At 43.3% G+C, this 14,452-nt stretch overlaps 1 protein-coding gene across 1 annotated transcript; it reads right to left on the reverse strand.

Annotated features, from left to right (window-relative positions):
* Positions 1-11,803: 11,803 nt before the first annotated feature.
* LOC116878807 (lysozyme C, milk isozyme) lies at positions 11,804-14,205 on the reverse strand. The gene is made up of 4 exons (XM_032876546.1): positions 14,067-14,205; positions 12,876-13,037; positions 12,239-12,317; positions 11,804-11,884 (listed from the first exon to the last, which is right to left on the reverse strand). Exons 1-4 carry the CDS (start codon positions 14,203-14,205, stop codon positions 11,818-11,820), a joined length of 447 nt encoding a protein of 148 aa, XP_032732437.1. The 3' UTR covers positions 11,804-11,817.
* Positions 14,206-14,452: the final 247 nt, after the last annotated feature.

Here is a 14,452-nt window from a genome sequence, read left to right on the forward strand (position 1 = left end):
TTTGCATTTCTTTTCTCCCAATTAATGTCTGATTATCATCCCCAAATTCTCTAGAGCTAGGAATGTATGTAAAAAACTTGTATTGAAGTTAAGCCTGATGCTGGAGCAGAGATAGGTGTAAACTGTCAAGATCATTTTGATGATGAATCTAAAGATAGGATTAAAATAAAAGTTCACTTAGGACTGAGTTATCTATGCTAGAAGTTGTCTGTTACAGGCATGCCTTGGAGATAGGTAGGTTAGGTTCCAGACCACTGTAGTCAAAACAGATACCTTGATAAAGCACGTCAGGTGAATTTTCTGGTTTTCTAGCACATACAAAAGTTACACTGTACTGTAATCTACTAAGTGTGTAATAGTGTTATGTCTTTAAAAAGTCATAACTGAGTTAAAAAATATAGCTAAACAGTGCTAACCATCTGAGCTTTCAGCAAGTGGTAATTACTTACCATAGATTATCATAACATATAATAATGAAATCGTGCAAGATTTACAAATGTGACACAGACACAAAGTGAGCAAATGCTTTTGGGAAAATGGTGCCAGTACATTTGGTCGTTGCGGGGTTTCCACAAACCTTCAGTTTGTAAAAGAATGCGGCATCTGCGAAGTGCAATAAAGCGAAGCACAGTAAAGCATGTGCCTGTAATTGTCCCTGGACCTTTGTTAAAGTGCTGCCCCGCTGACTTCTACTATTTAGTAGCCCTGTGATCTTCGTGGCTGTTACCATGCTCCATCCTGGCCTGCAGAAAGTTCGTTGAACTTGGTGACATTGGAACCCTTCTACCTGATGGCTTTGGTGAATGGGAATGTCCTCTGGGTCTCACATAACGGACCCATTCTGGCATATTCTCTTTGCACCTTTTGATTCCTTTGCTAGGGCAATGGCAGCATCTTCACATTCCTGAGTGTTCGCCATCATTTTTTTCCAGGTTTCTGAAAGGCACCCCTGCAGCTATTTTACCCCAGTTCCCTGGGCTCCTGGCCAAGGTGTTAAATTACGAGTACCGAAAACATGCTTCCAAGCCAGTGACTTCTTACAATTTTATGTTCTGGTCCTCTTGATTAGTCACTTTTAAAATCCAAGTCCAGGGGTATTCCCCTGTCTTCTACCAATACCTGCTAGCTAGTTCTTACAGTTCTTTGAGGGACAATTTCTTTACTCCCTTATCAGGCCCAGTGCATTACCAGCTGGATCCTGCTGGGATTTAACCCTGCTTTTTGGCCTGGCAGAAAAGAAATGAGGTGGAGGCAGCTTTGTGGGAAGAAGAGGACATGTTTTGTGAGAATGCCCGCCCCCCCGCTTTTTAAAAAGATTTTGACAGCTTGCAAGTAGGCAGAGACAGGAAGGCAAGCAGGCTCCCTGCTGAGTAGAGAGCTGATGTGGGGCTCGATCCCAGGACCCTGGGATCATGACCCAAGCCAAAGGCAGAGGCTTTAACCACTGAGCCACCCAGGTACCCCAAGAATGGCCCTGTTTAAGAGAGTTCTGCATTGGGGAGGTGCTCGCTCTTGCTAGGGAGTGATAGGCCACTTGTGTGAACATGATTTGGTTCGTGGAAGTCTGCAGAGCCAGTATTCTTGGGAGCTTCCATCCAGATGTCTTAATACCATACGTTAGGGTTCCAGGTTTTTCCAGTCAGGCTCCTGAGCTTAGCGTAACAGTACCACTTGGAGTGTTTAGGCTTTTCTGGAATTCAACTCATTAAGTCTGCCACTCAACTGTGAGTGCTTCTGTGCTGCAGGTGAAAGAGGCCTCCTTTTAAGAAACCTCTTTGGCTCTCCCACTTACCCATTTAGCTTTTTAACTTTTTTTCCCCAGCCTGTAATTCTCCAGAATGTATTCATCATGTAACTGCAAGTTTTTACCCTTGACCACCATCACCCATTTCCACCACCCCCACTCCTGTCTGTAGCAATCACCGATCTGCTCTGTTTCTGTGATTTTGTTTTTTTTAGATTCCATGGGTAGGTGGGATTATACAGTATTTGTCTGGCTTATTTTACTTACCATATGCCTTCAAGGTACATCCATATTGTCCTAAATGGCAGAATTTATCAAGGAAGTCTTGTGACCAGTATGTGTTTGGGATAAAGATAGGTTAAGGCTTTCAGATTCCTGCAACCAGGGATGGTGTGTAATGGGTGAGGTCATAGTCTCAATCTTTGAAATCTAGCTTCCTCTTAAGTGGAGAGAGTATTTCCTGGATTCCCTGTTACTTTATTTTCCTAACACTTTGAGGTCCGCAACAGGCTCAGCTGCCCCAATCTCACAGCCTGCAATGATTGGCCACTTTGGTTGAAAACCTAGGTCACCAGCACTGTCCCCATCCTGGCATCTTCAGATAATACCACTCAGCCTCACTGTTAGCTCACTATGTATGGTTCTGTTTGATGGGTATATCTACCCAGCTTTTCTCAGTCTGCTTACTTCCAGATGTGACTCTGATTTTGCTTGTTTGATCACTTGCCCAGGTATCACTGGTGCAGCTGAGCTAAAGATGTAGTGATGGGAGTGGTGGTGGGGAAAGAACTGAGGCATGTAAGATGGCTTCTGTTTTCCCAGTCTTATATTCCTTCTGCTGACTAGCTATCTGAATGTCCCTTAAACCTCATCTACCTGTGTTTCATGGCTTAGTGAATGACAAACCATCCACCCAGTGACCAGACTGGAGATCTGGAAGTCATCCATTTTTACCCCTCTTCTGCCCTCACCCGATTGATAACTATCACAATTCTTCCTTCATAATATCCGTTGAGTTTGTTTTCTTTCTTCTTCTCTATTGACTTTACCTTATTTTGAGCCACAAGTTGCAAACTGATGACTTTTGTACCAGATTTGGCCCATATTTGGTTGTGTGTGTGTGTGGAAGATCTAGCAATCCTGGGCAATATTCTTGCATGAAAACAATTGACAGGAGCTGAATTGTGGGATTTTATAGTGACATGTGCTTTTCATTTTCTACAGTTCTCACCTCTCCTTTGTCTTAGAACTGGCCCATTTCACTCATGTCTGGCTCCTACAGGTCTGGAACTTGCAACCCCTTGTTCTCTCTCTTGAAAACTCATCTCCCAGCTTTAAGTTTTACCCTTTCTAAATTTATACTGCAGCCAGAACGATTCTTTGAAAGAAGCTTTATTTGGTCATTCTACTGCTTATGCCAACCTTTCACCTTCAGTGTCACCTCACTGTTTTCAGGAAAACACACAAACAACCTGTTTAGCATGGCATTTAAGACCCTTCATGATCTGACCTTCATTATCTAATGACCGTTGTCTCAAAGAATGTTCTTTCTCTCATGTGCTACTTTCCAGCCATATTCAACTTCTTGGGCTTATTTGAAAAGAAAGCATTAAAATGTGGCCAAATGAATGGGGTTTGAATTCAGAAGGAGCTGGATTTTAGAAGTTTGGGGCACCTGGCTGGCTCAGTTGGTAGAGTGTGCAGCTCACCATCTTGGGGTTGTAAATTCCATCCCCGTGTTGGTAGAGATTACTTAATAAGTAAAGAAAAAATAAAAATAAAAAGTTTGCTGAGCGTTTCTTTTGTAGCTAGTGCCAGATTAATTGATTTCCTTTCTATTTCTGGTTTGCTAAGTGAAAACAAATCACATTGATACTGAGTTTTATTAGAAAAATTCTCCATCTATTGAGATGATTATGATTATGATTTTCTTCTTTAATATGTTGAAACACATAGATTTATTTCTAATTTTAAACACATTTTTCCTTGTATAAGCCCAACTGGTCATAATTTATTACTCTTACATATTTCTAGATTTCTAGATTTAATTTTCATACACATTGGGATTTTTGCATCTGGGTTTATAAGTGATATCGGCCAGTAATTTTCCTTCCTTGTTTACTGTCATGGTTTTATTGCTCTCATAAAATGAGTTGGATTTCTGTCAACTCTTTCTGTTCTTCAGAATTTGTTTAAGCTTAGAATTATTTCTTCCTTGAATATTTAGCAGATCTTGCCTATGGAGACATGGTGCTGCAGGGTTTTTTCCATTGTTGTTACTGTTGCTTTTTGTGGATGATACTTACTTGATTTCAGTTTATTTAATAGTAAATGATTGTTAAATCTACTGTTTTTTCTTGTGTCAGTTTCAGTAAGTTATACTTTTTCTAAGAATTTACCCATTTCGTAAAATCTTCATATTTATTGCAAAGTTGTTTGTAATAAAATCTTACCTATTTGAAGACTGAATCATATTTAATGATTCTCTTTTTTCTCTTCTTATTATTTATCAGTGCATTCTTCATTTTTGTCTTAGTCTCCCCTGATGTTTATCGATTTCCTTTGTCTTTCCTAAGAACCAACTTTGGGTTAAGTTGTTCTTTTCTTTTGGATATTTTATTGATTGTGCTTTTATCTTGATTATTTCCTTCTGCTTTCTTTCTGCCTCAAATCTATTATTTTTATATCTAATAATGCTTTGCCTTAAAGTATATTTTGTCTGATATTAATATATAGTGTCTTCTTTCAGTTATTGTTTAGATGTGTCTTTTTTATCATTTTGTTTTTAAATGCAGTATAATCAATATACAATATCCTATTAATTTCAGATGTATAGCATAGTGATTTGATATTTTCATATATTATGAAGTGATCCCCATGATAAGCCTAGGATCCCTACCATCATTTTAGATTAAACTTCTCTGTATTTTCATTTTCAATGTTAGTCTTATAAACAGCATATAGTTGGGTTTTATTTTTTTTAACTACTCAATAATTATCTTTTTTTTAAATAGTTGTCTTTTAACTGAAACATTTAGACCATTTCCATTTTGGGGTGAATTTTTCTTTTGATTTCATTCTTGTAGGAAATTTTGCTGACTGTAGGATTCTAGGCTTGGTAATTGTTTGGTTTCAGGACTATCTTCTGGCTTGTATTGCTGTTACTCCTTCAGAGGTTATCAGTTCATCTCCACTATCCCCATGGAGTGGGGGGAGGGGAGGTTCCTCATAAGGTTTAAGATGGCTGTCTGTCCTCTATGAGAATCTCTGGGCTGTGTGTGTGTGTGTTTGTGTTCATAGGGTGATTATTTAAAATCCATATAAAGTGTATGTGTTATAATTAGTTGATATGTCTTATGAGCCTCATTTACTCCATAGATTATTCCTTTTTTCTTATCCTGATTTTGTTGTTATTGTGCAAGAAAACAGGTGGTTTGTCTTATAGAGAGTTCAGTCTGGATTTAGTCAATTGTGTCTCCACAGTGCAGTTTAACATGTTATTCTGTCATCTGTATGTCTGCAAATCAGCAGTTGAGTCCAGAGGCTTAATCAGATTTCAGTTCATGATTTTGGGAAGTCTGCTTCAGAGATTGTGTTGTGTTCTTCCATCAGGGGGGCACATGATGTCTGGGTGTCTCTTTTTTTTTTGTGATGATAGCGTTTTGAAGCTCAATGCCTAGATCTATTGATTCATTAGGAGTTAAAAAGTGGTGATATTTTACCTTCATTTCTTCTTCATTCATTATCTGGGAAACTTCTACAAAGAGAAATTTCTTCTTATCTACTATCTGTTTACCCAGTGGTACGGTTTGCATAGGAAAGGCAGGATAAATGTTTACTTCTTTTTCTCCACTTAACTATTTTTAAAAATAATGAGTTGGTTCATTAGTAGCCTCTAAGAGAAATCAAGTAGGGTTTTAAAAATTATCATTACAAACTTAAGGATTTAAGCATTTTCAATGTGTTTTATTTCATTATGGTTAAAATCCTTATTAATAATACTAAAAGGGTCTTTGCCCTCCAAAAGGTCATGCTAAGGTTGTCAAAAACAAACACAAAGTGTTAATATTGTCAATAAATGTTTGTCAACCCTGGCCTGGGACATTTTGTATATATGTATTTTAAGATTTTATTTATTTAGACAGAGATCACAGTAGGCAGAGAGGCAGGCAGAGGGTGGGGCGGAGGAGGCTCCCTGCTGAGCAGAGAGCCTGATGCAGGCTCCATCCCAGGACCCTGGGATCATGACCTGAGCTGAAGGCAGAGGCTTTAACCCACTGAGCCGTCCAGGCACCCCAGGGCCATTATATATTTTTAAAGTAACTTTACGTGTGTCTTCTGTGGTCCATTATGGATCTCTTTTTTTTTGGTTAAATTCTTCAATGTCACTCACCCCCACGTATAGGTCTTGGTGGGCGTACCTCATTTTGTTTCCAGTACTACCTAAAGCTTATATTCCTATTCATGACTTTATTTTCTTCCCCTCACACTTTTACTCTACCACTTGCTTCTCACTTCCTTTTGTATCTAAGCATTAATTGGTAAGTAAATGAACCTAGAACCTACGACCTTTACTGAGCACCTACTAATGTTCTGGGTATTGTACTAGGCTCTTGGGACACTCAGATAGCTAGATAGCTCCTGTTCTTTTTGTGCTTATCATGTAATGTGAGAGGGAATTGGTTCCCATCTCTTCTCACACCCTCACTCCAGAACAGTGAGTCTTTTTTTTTCTCTCAAGATTTTATTCATTTATTTCAGAGAAAGAATGAAAGAGAGCAGGAGTGTGGGGTGAGGGGGTTTAGACGGAGAAGCAGACTACCCACTGAGCAGGGAGTCTAATGTGGGGCTCAATCCTGGGACCCTAGGATCATGACCTGAGCTGAAGGTAGATTCTTTTTTTTTTTTTTTTAAAGATTTTATTTATTTATTTGAAAGACAGAGATCATAAGTAGGCAGAGAGAGGGGGAAGCAGGCTCCCTGCTGAGCAGAGGGCCCGATGCGGGGCTCAATCCCAGCACCCTGAGATCATGACCTGAGCCGAAGGCAGAGGCTTAACCGACTGAGCCCCCCAGGTGCCCCAGAGCATTGAGTCTTAAAACTCCAAGCAATCCTTTTCTCCATTGGTTCCACTTGATGACAGCTTCACCTTCTCACCTGAGATCTGCTGCTTGGTGTCAGGGATCCCGTTGAAGGCAGGTGCTAACCTGAGCAGCACAAACTCTGTAGTTCAGTGCTCTCAGCTACTCCTTTCTCCTCCCCGCCACAGCACCATGTTCACACCAAGTCACGATTCCCACAGCTCGCTCCAGCCGGTGCCTGAGTGTGGCAGAGGACCCGAGACAGACCCGTCTCTGTGAAATGAAGATGAGGCTATAAACAGGCCTGGCACATAGAAGCACTAAGGTAGTGTAAGCCGGTGGAGATTGTACTAGTAACAGCACTAGTAGTTCCTCCAGTTCTACAATCTACAGTGTATAGCCGATCCCAATGAATGCTGACAAAGAGAGCTTGACAGGAGGAGAAATATCCTGTAATTTAGGAGTGAGGACAGAGTAAGGAGTGGAACAGGCCGAAAGACATCCTAAATCGCTGTGGCAAAGGGTCAGATGCAGGCAGAAGGGCATTCTTAAGGCAGTATGTTCTCTCGCCTCCCCCACTAACTCGGGGGCAGAAATTTATTCTCTCACAGTTCCCGAAGCCAGAAGTCTGAAGTCAAGGCATTGGCAGCACCACGCTCCTTCTGAAACCTGTTGGGGAAAACTCTTTCCTTGCCTCTTCCTAGCTTCCAGTGGTTTGCCAGCGATTTTGGGCATTCTTTGACTTGCAGTTTCCTCACATGGCTGTCGTCTTATAAGGACACCAGTCATATAGGGTTAGGGAGCCACCCTACTTCAGTGCTTACACCTGCAATGACCCTATTTCCTAATAAGTTCACATTCCAAGCTACCGGCCATTAGGACTTCTTTCTTGGGAGCCACAATTCAATCCATAACACCAAGTAATTAGGTCAGAGCTGGTGTAAGAATCCAGATAGACTCATAAGTAAGAGCGTGTCATGTGGAGCCCTCTACAAGTGTGTATTCCTGTAACGAATGATGCCAGTTGTGTAGGGGATTGACTCTGAAGTTTTACTTTAGTCTTTCCTTTTAGGTAGAGTGCAGTTTTGAGATTTATATCTTATTATCGTACTTGTGATTGGCCCAGTTTTATTTTTTTAGACAGCTTTATTTTATTCTTTTTTAAAAATTTATTTATTTGAGAGAGAGCACAAGTAGGGGGAGTGGCAGAAGGAGAGGGACAAGCAGACTCCCCGTTGGGCTTGATCCCAGGACTCCAAGATCACGATCTGATGCTTAACTGAATGAGCCACCCAGGTATTCCTCTGGTTTTGTTTTTCTTTACATTGCCTCAGCCGTTCTTTAGTTGATTTTTATAGAATTAAAAAGAATAATTTTGCATTTTCAGGGGTGAGTAAAAATATCTTGCACACAAAGCTCAGTTTAGAGAAGTGCCCCCCAAAGTCTTTTATTTCATAAATGCCTAAACAACACTTAAAGAATCTAAGTCTACATTCCCTTCTTTGGTTTATGTGGGGAGAGGAAAAGAGCTATATTAGATTTTGATTAAGGGCCCATTTATATTAGTTACTGGTTGGATTATTCTGGGGACTTTAGAGTCTCTCCCTGGGTTTGTAATAAGATAAAGGGCAAGACCCTCATATAAATCTCCTTTCAGGGCAATTAACCACTAAGTAAAGGCTCAGTAAACATATTCAAACTAAATGTAATGCAAATTTATCAAGGGAGGTACAGAATCTACTCCCTCACAGTGAAGAGTCTCGCCAGTGGGGAGAGGAATCCAAATGGGGATAGGATTTGTGGTGGTCGTGTAAGGGGGACAACTCTGAGAAGACACAGGAGTGAGCAAGAGTATTAGTTTTTCTTTTTTAAAAGATCTTATTTATTTATTTATTTGAGAGAAAGAGAAAGAGATCACAGAAGGAGAGGGAAAAGCACATTCCCCGCTGAGCAGGGAGCCCAACTCGGGGATCCCCGAGATCATAACCCGAGCTGAAGGCTGACACTTAAAGGACCGAGCCACCAGGCACCCCAGTCAATTTTTTTTTCTTGTGTCATAAACCACCACAAAACTCAGTGGCTTAAAACATTTTTTTTCCTGCTTCTGTGTCTGGTGGGTTTTTGATTGATTGGAGGGGGGGAGGGACTCTACTTTAGGAGCCAGGATTTGGACTGGGTTCAAGTCTGTTCCACATGTTTCATTCTGAGGCCCAGCTTGTGGGGAGGGTGTTGGGAATGGTGAGTACCTGAGGCGTGATTACGGGGATATCACAGGAACACAAGAGGCCAAAGGAAGCCATGCAGCCACATTTTCTGTTTCTATTTGTGTCACATATGCTAACATTCCGTTGGCAAAGCAAACCACATGTCCAAGTTCAACATCTATGTGTAGGGGATCTGTCCATTGTAGTGCTCCGGAAGATCCATGACGGGGGTGGGGGCGGGTAAGAAGCAGGGAATAATAACTCCCTCTAGCACAGAAAGGGGCAGGGTTCTTGGATGGTTGTGAGAATCCACCTTGCTGTCTCTGGGAGAGTGGAGGTGCAGAGAACTTCCTCCAGAAAAACTGGGGGAGAATTAGAATTAGCCCTGATAAAGAGCTGTGTGGTCCAGGTGCCAGAATACAAGCTGGCCTCTATTTCCTTGTTACTTATCCCGCTGTCCCTCCACTGCTTTCTTCTCCTACCTGGGAACCTTCAACTGGAGCTAAGCCATAGTAATGGCAACCAGATGAGAGGGATCCGGCCAGCTGCTGGAGCAGCAGCCGCAGGAGAGTGGGATCCCGTCGGAGAGCTAGCTGCCTGGACGCTGGTGGCTGCAGGAATAGCAAGGCAGTATATCAGCCAACAATGTCTTTCTATAACACACAGAGTGCTCAGTGGTGATCTGGTTTCCGAAAGTCCTCTGTCAGCTGTGTAAACTTATTGTATCAGGAGGTTAAGGGGGAAACTTTTTTGTTTAGGTTCTGTTGAGGCTTCAAGACAATAGAGATCACATTTCAGAATAAAATGCAAGACCACAATTATTTGGTAGATTGGGATCACCTGGGTGGCTCAGTGGGTTAAAACCTCTGCCTTCGGCTCAGGTCATGGTCTCACGGTTCTGGGATTGAGCCCCACATCGGGCTCTCTGCTCAGCTGGGAGCCTGCTTCCCCCTCTCTTTCTGCCTGCCTCTCTGCCTACTTGTGATCTCTCTCTCTGTCAAATAAATAAATAAAAATCTTTAAAAAACAAAAAAAGGAGATTGTGGAGAATATATTTTGCATCTTTAGTTAATCTTCTGCTCGTCAGTCTATAAAACATGCTGGAGATGCCAAGAAAAGAGCCAGAGAGAGGAGGGGGAATTCCTTGGACAGAGTTGGTGTGGTCTCATTTCCTAATGGTGACCAGGAAAGTCATGCCTGAGTTTTTAATCCAGAGGTAGAAGAACATACCCCACAGAATAAATTTAAAGGGATGGTGGGAGACAAAAATACTGTTATCTGGAAACATTTACACCATAGGAATGTGATTATGATTTACTTTATTAAATGAATTATTAATTACTGGGGCAGAAACTACTAGTTGTCCATCCAAATCCATTTGCCCCTTTTCCGGTAATACTAGCATTGTTACCAGGACCTGGGGTGCCCGACTGGTACCCCTTGCAGCTAGGAATGGCTTGCGATTAAATTCTGTCTCTGGAGTATTAATAGAAGTGTGTCTCTTCCAGGCCTGGACCTTAAAACATTGCATGTGTGTTTCTCCAAACTTACTTCCCTTCATGCAGTTAAGATTTTCTTTCTTTATTTGAGAGAGAGAAACCACAAGCAGGGAGTGGGACAGAAGGAGAAGCAGGCTCCCCGCTGAGCAGAGAACATGATGCGGGGCTTGGTTGCAGGACCCCGGGATCATGATTTGAGCCCAAGGCAGACGCTTAACCCCGACTGAGCCATTCAGGAGCCCTACGTGCCCCAATTTAGAGCAAGGAGTGCCTCCAAGCTAACATTATCCATGTAGGACAACACCTTAGGGCAGTGCTTCTCAGTTTCTTTTTTAATGCATAAGAATCACTTGGAGAGCTCATGAAAACAGAAATTAAAACAAGGATTCAGTAGGTCTGCAATAGCCCAAAAATTTGCATTTCTTTTTTTTTTTAATTAATTTATTTGACAGAGAGAGAGAACAGAAGCAAGGGGGAGTGGGAGAGGGAGAAGCAGGCTTCCTGCTGAGCAGGGAGCCTGATGCGGGGCTCAATCCCAGGACCTTGAGATCATGACCTGAGCCAAAGGCAGACACCCGATGACTAAGCTGCCCAGGAGCCCCAATAATTTGCATTTCTAACAAGTATCCTGTTGTTGGTGGTGCTGTTAGTCTGTGGACCAGGCTTTTAGTAGTAATGCTTTAGTGGATGATAGAGATACACGATGGAAATAATCTGAATTTCTGAATGTCTGTGTGGGACAAAGGAGCCTGTCTACCCACCGTGGACTGCTTTGTGAGAACACCATATTTCGGGGACTCCGTTGTGGCAGCTTAGTTATTTACCCCAGCCAATATAATCATCCTGATTCTGCCTGCCCTTCTCTATGTCCAAACCACATCTCTCCCACAGTTCTCTTCTCTTGTATCTTGCACTCTCCTTCCTGGTGATGGAGAATAATATTAGCCACTGTTATAAATAAATTTCATAAGAGCTCACATCTGGAATGCTGTATTCATCTGTCAATTTCAGCCTCCAGCAGTTTTCAGTAAAGGATTTTCCTTATCTTTCCAGAGGAGATGGGGGAACTTTGGGGATGGGCTTGGAGGGAACAGGACCTCCAGCTGTCTATAGCAGGAAGCAAGTCTCCGTCATAACCCAGCCCTTAAACACGATACTTGAGACAGCTGAAATTGAGTAACTTTTATTTTGGAGGCAGAGAGCAGGGGAAATTCAGAGCTTCCAAGAACCTTGAAGAACTACCTTGCCTCCAGGGCCACCTTCTCTGGGAGCCATATTCCATGGCCATCTTACAGCTTACAGCCAGCCAGGTATTTGGACAAATCCTTGCCCTTGCAGTGTTTTACCCAGGCCATCCTAAGAACAGAGAAACACAGCATAAATCCGAGGCAGGGGCAGGAGTCTAAAGGGGCTCAGCTGAGAGGGAATGTAGGGTCTGCTGGCTGCAGTCTGTTGATGCTGTGGGAGAGTCTCAGACAGGCAGGGTTTGCCCGACTGGGGACCTGGGAGTCGTTGCTGCCAGGATGCTTGGGGTGAGCATGGCACCATATTACTCTGCCTCCCTTTATGTCTGGAGAACAAGCTCTGCTCCCTGCAAAGCCCAGGGAGAATCCTACAGCAGAGATGCTGCTGATTCTACCAGCATCCCAAATACTGACTGGGTCCATGTCTGGCAGAGGGGCTGGTCTCTGCACTTCATGCTCTGCTTACCAGGCGGACATCCCCTTAGGATCTCTCACAACTCTCTTGGCACAGACAATGTCATCATTGATGTTGTCATCCAGAAACTCTGAAAGGAAAAGGGGCTGAGTGGGGAGGGAAAAAATCCCTTTTCCTTTTTCATTAATCAATCCTTTTTTTTTTCCCCCCTGCAGGGGAATTTCCAGAGGAAACGGAGCCTGACTCAGAAACCCTCTATCTCTGGAGCCCTCTTGGGGGTTTGCCTTCCATGTGCCTGGGTTTTCTTGCCTTACTTTGAATCTGCCTCTGAGCATGGCTGTCTGCGGAGGGCATCCAGGACCGAATGGACAAGGGAGAGTCTCTGTTCTCAGGAGACTACTTAGTATGTCCAGAGTGCCACGTGGGGGTGTGTGGACAAGGACGGAATAATGTGGCTTGAGGGATGGGGACCCATGAAGGTGAAGTTCAGTCAGGGGTCAGTGTGTCTTGCTTCCTCCTTTTTGGCAGGAGGGGCTCTGTGGAATCCTGTTTTAGGTGAGAGGACGGTCCGGGGCCCCCTTATTCCCTGTCCTGGGTTTCTCCAGCACAGGGAGTAGGGCGTTCAATTTCGTACCTTCTTTACCTGCCCTACTTTATTTACCCAGCCCTCAGAGGGGGTCGTCCTTACTGCTGCACATGATGTTGCAGGCATTTGCTGAGGAATGATGGCTGTTTTTGCACCACCACTTGCTGTTCAGCTGGAAGAGCCCATAGTCACTACTGCCATTGGCATTTTTCCCATTAAAGGCCCGGGTGTTGAAGTTACTCTCATATTGAGCCATGCAGACCCCTGTGTCAAAGAGAGCAAAAGATGTGTGTAGACAAGGGGGATTGTTTCACAACGAGACACAACTTGTGCTATACTAGAACTGCTGGAAAATCCCTTGAGACGGAAACGAAGACTATGAGATTGATGATCCATTGTGTGTTCCTTGTCCCAAGCAATAATTAGCCCGTGGTAAGTGTGTAATCACAATTGTTAAATAAATGCATTTGGAACGGCCAATAATCCATTAGTCGCCATCTGTCTCCCAAGTCTACCTTTCCAGCCTCATCTCCCAGCTGAATAGCCAGCTCCTGCCTTGTATATTCATGTAGCCTTATATCCCAAAGTATAGGAAGAGAGGAGGTGGAGAAGTAATGGAGGAGGATCCTAGAAAGGAAGCCCCATAAAGCCATCCTTAGGGGGTTGGTGACAAGAAAGTATATTTGGCATGAAGAAAAATGAAGATATTCAAAGGAACCTGAAATAGCTTCATGTGTTCTTACTAATGAGACGGTGACAGAGACTCTTGGTCCTTCTTGTACCTTGTCACTCTCCACCTCGCCTTCTGTTCTCACAGTCCCCATCCAACTCCCTCGTGACATGGATAGAACAAACTTGAGACAAAGGCAGCAGATGTAGGTTATTTTTTGGTGGACAGAAGGGCAGGGGAGAGGGTGGGAGGCAGCACAAAGTGTGCTGCAGAGATCGGGACTGAAAAAGATGCAGATGAAAGCAAAGGTGATGAGAGCAGGACGGGGAGAGGTTGGGTGAATCGTGGTGCTTCCAAGGAAGGATTCCAGGTCGCCAGCTGGGAAGGTGACGTGGGGGAACAGTAGAAGAAAATTTACTGTAGATAAAATAATCCCTGAGGGAAAGAGAGGAAAGGAGATCCTGATAGGGGATATGAGGCCGTGGAGGCAGAGACAAGAAGAGCAGACGCGGAGTGGAAGAGAGCCCGGACGAATGAATAAATCAGGAAGTGAAAAGGGAGAGACTGCTTGGCTGGGGAAGAAGGTCTCTTTGGGCAGAGACAGAAAGAACATTCACACTCACAGTCTGCCAGGCTGTAGCCATGGTAGCCATCCATTCCCTTGGTCTTTAGCTTGTGGGCCAGCTCACACTTGGAGAAGATTTTAGCCTCATATGCTGCACAGAAGCAGCTAAGAAGGTTGATGATCAGAATAGACCTCATTTCTGCAGCTGGTGGGGCTCAAGTCTGCTATGCCCAGGGGGCTGTTGTCTCTTATACCCTCTGGGCACAAAGGTATCTCTGATTGGGCAATAATGCTGGCATCTGTTCCAGGAAGGACATGGTTGTCCAAGGTTAGTTCCCCAAACTGGTCCAGCCAGTGTGAACCTCAGGGAAGGGACTGTAACCAAGAAAAATATCGGGAATAAAGTCTCATTTTGGTGGGGGTGGCTCCTGGTTTTGGGCAAAT

The sequence above is a fragment of the Lontra canadensis genome, unplaced genomic scaffold (assembly GCF_010015895.1).
Source record: "Lontra canadensis isolate GAN:19392208 unplaced genomic scaffold, GSC_riverotter_1.0 scaffold59, whole genome shotgun sequence".
NCBI classification, from domain to species: Eukaryota; Metazoa; Chordata; class Mammalia; order Carnivora; family Mustelidae; genus Lontra; species Lontra canadensis.

Excerpts from the sequence above, each read along its gene's own strand:
- LOC116878807 (XM_032876546.1), bottom strand. The coding sequence starts at position 14,205 with ATGAGGTCTATTCTGATCATCAACCTTCTTAGCTGCTTCTGTGCAGCA. Across the intron at positions 13,038-14,066 it reads TGGCTACAGCCTGGCAGACT|GGGTCTGCATGGCTCAATAT; the intron begins GTGAGTGTGAAT and ends TCTTTGACACAG. Across the intron at positions 12,318-12,875 it reads CTGCAACATCATGTGCAGCA|AGTTTCTGGATGACAACATC; the intron begins GTAAGGACGACC and ends TTTTCCTTTCAG.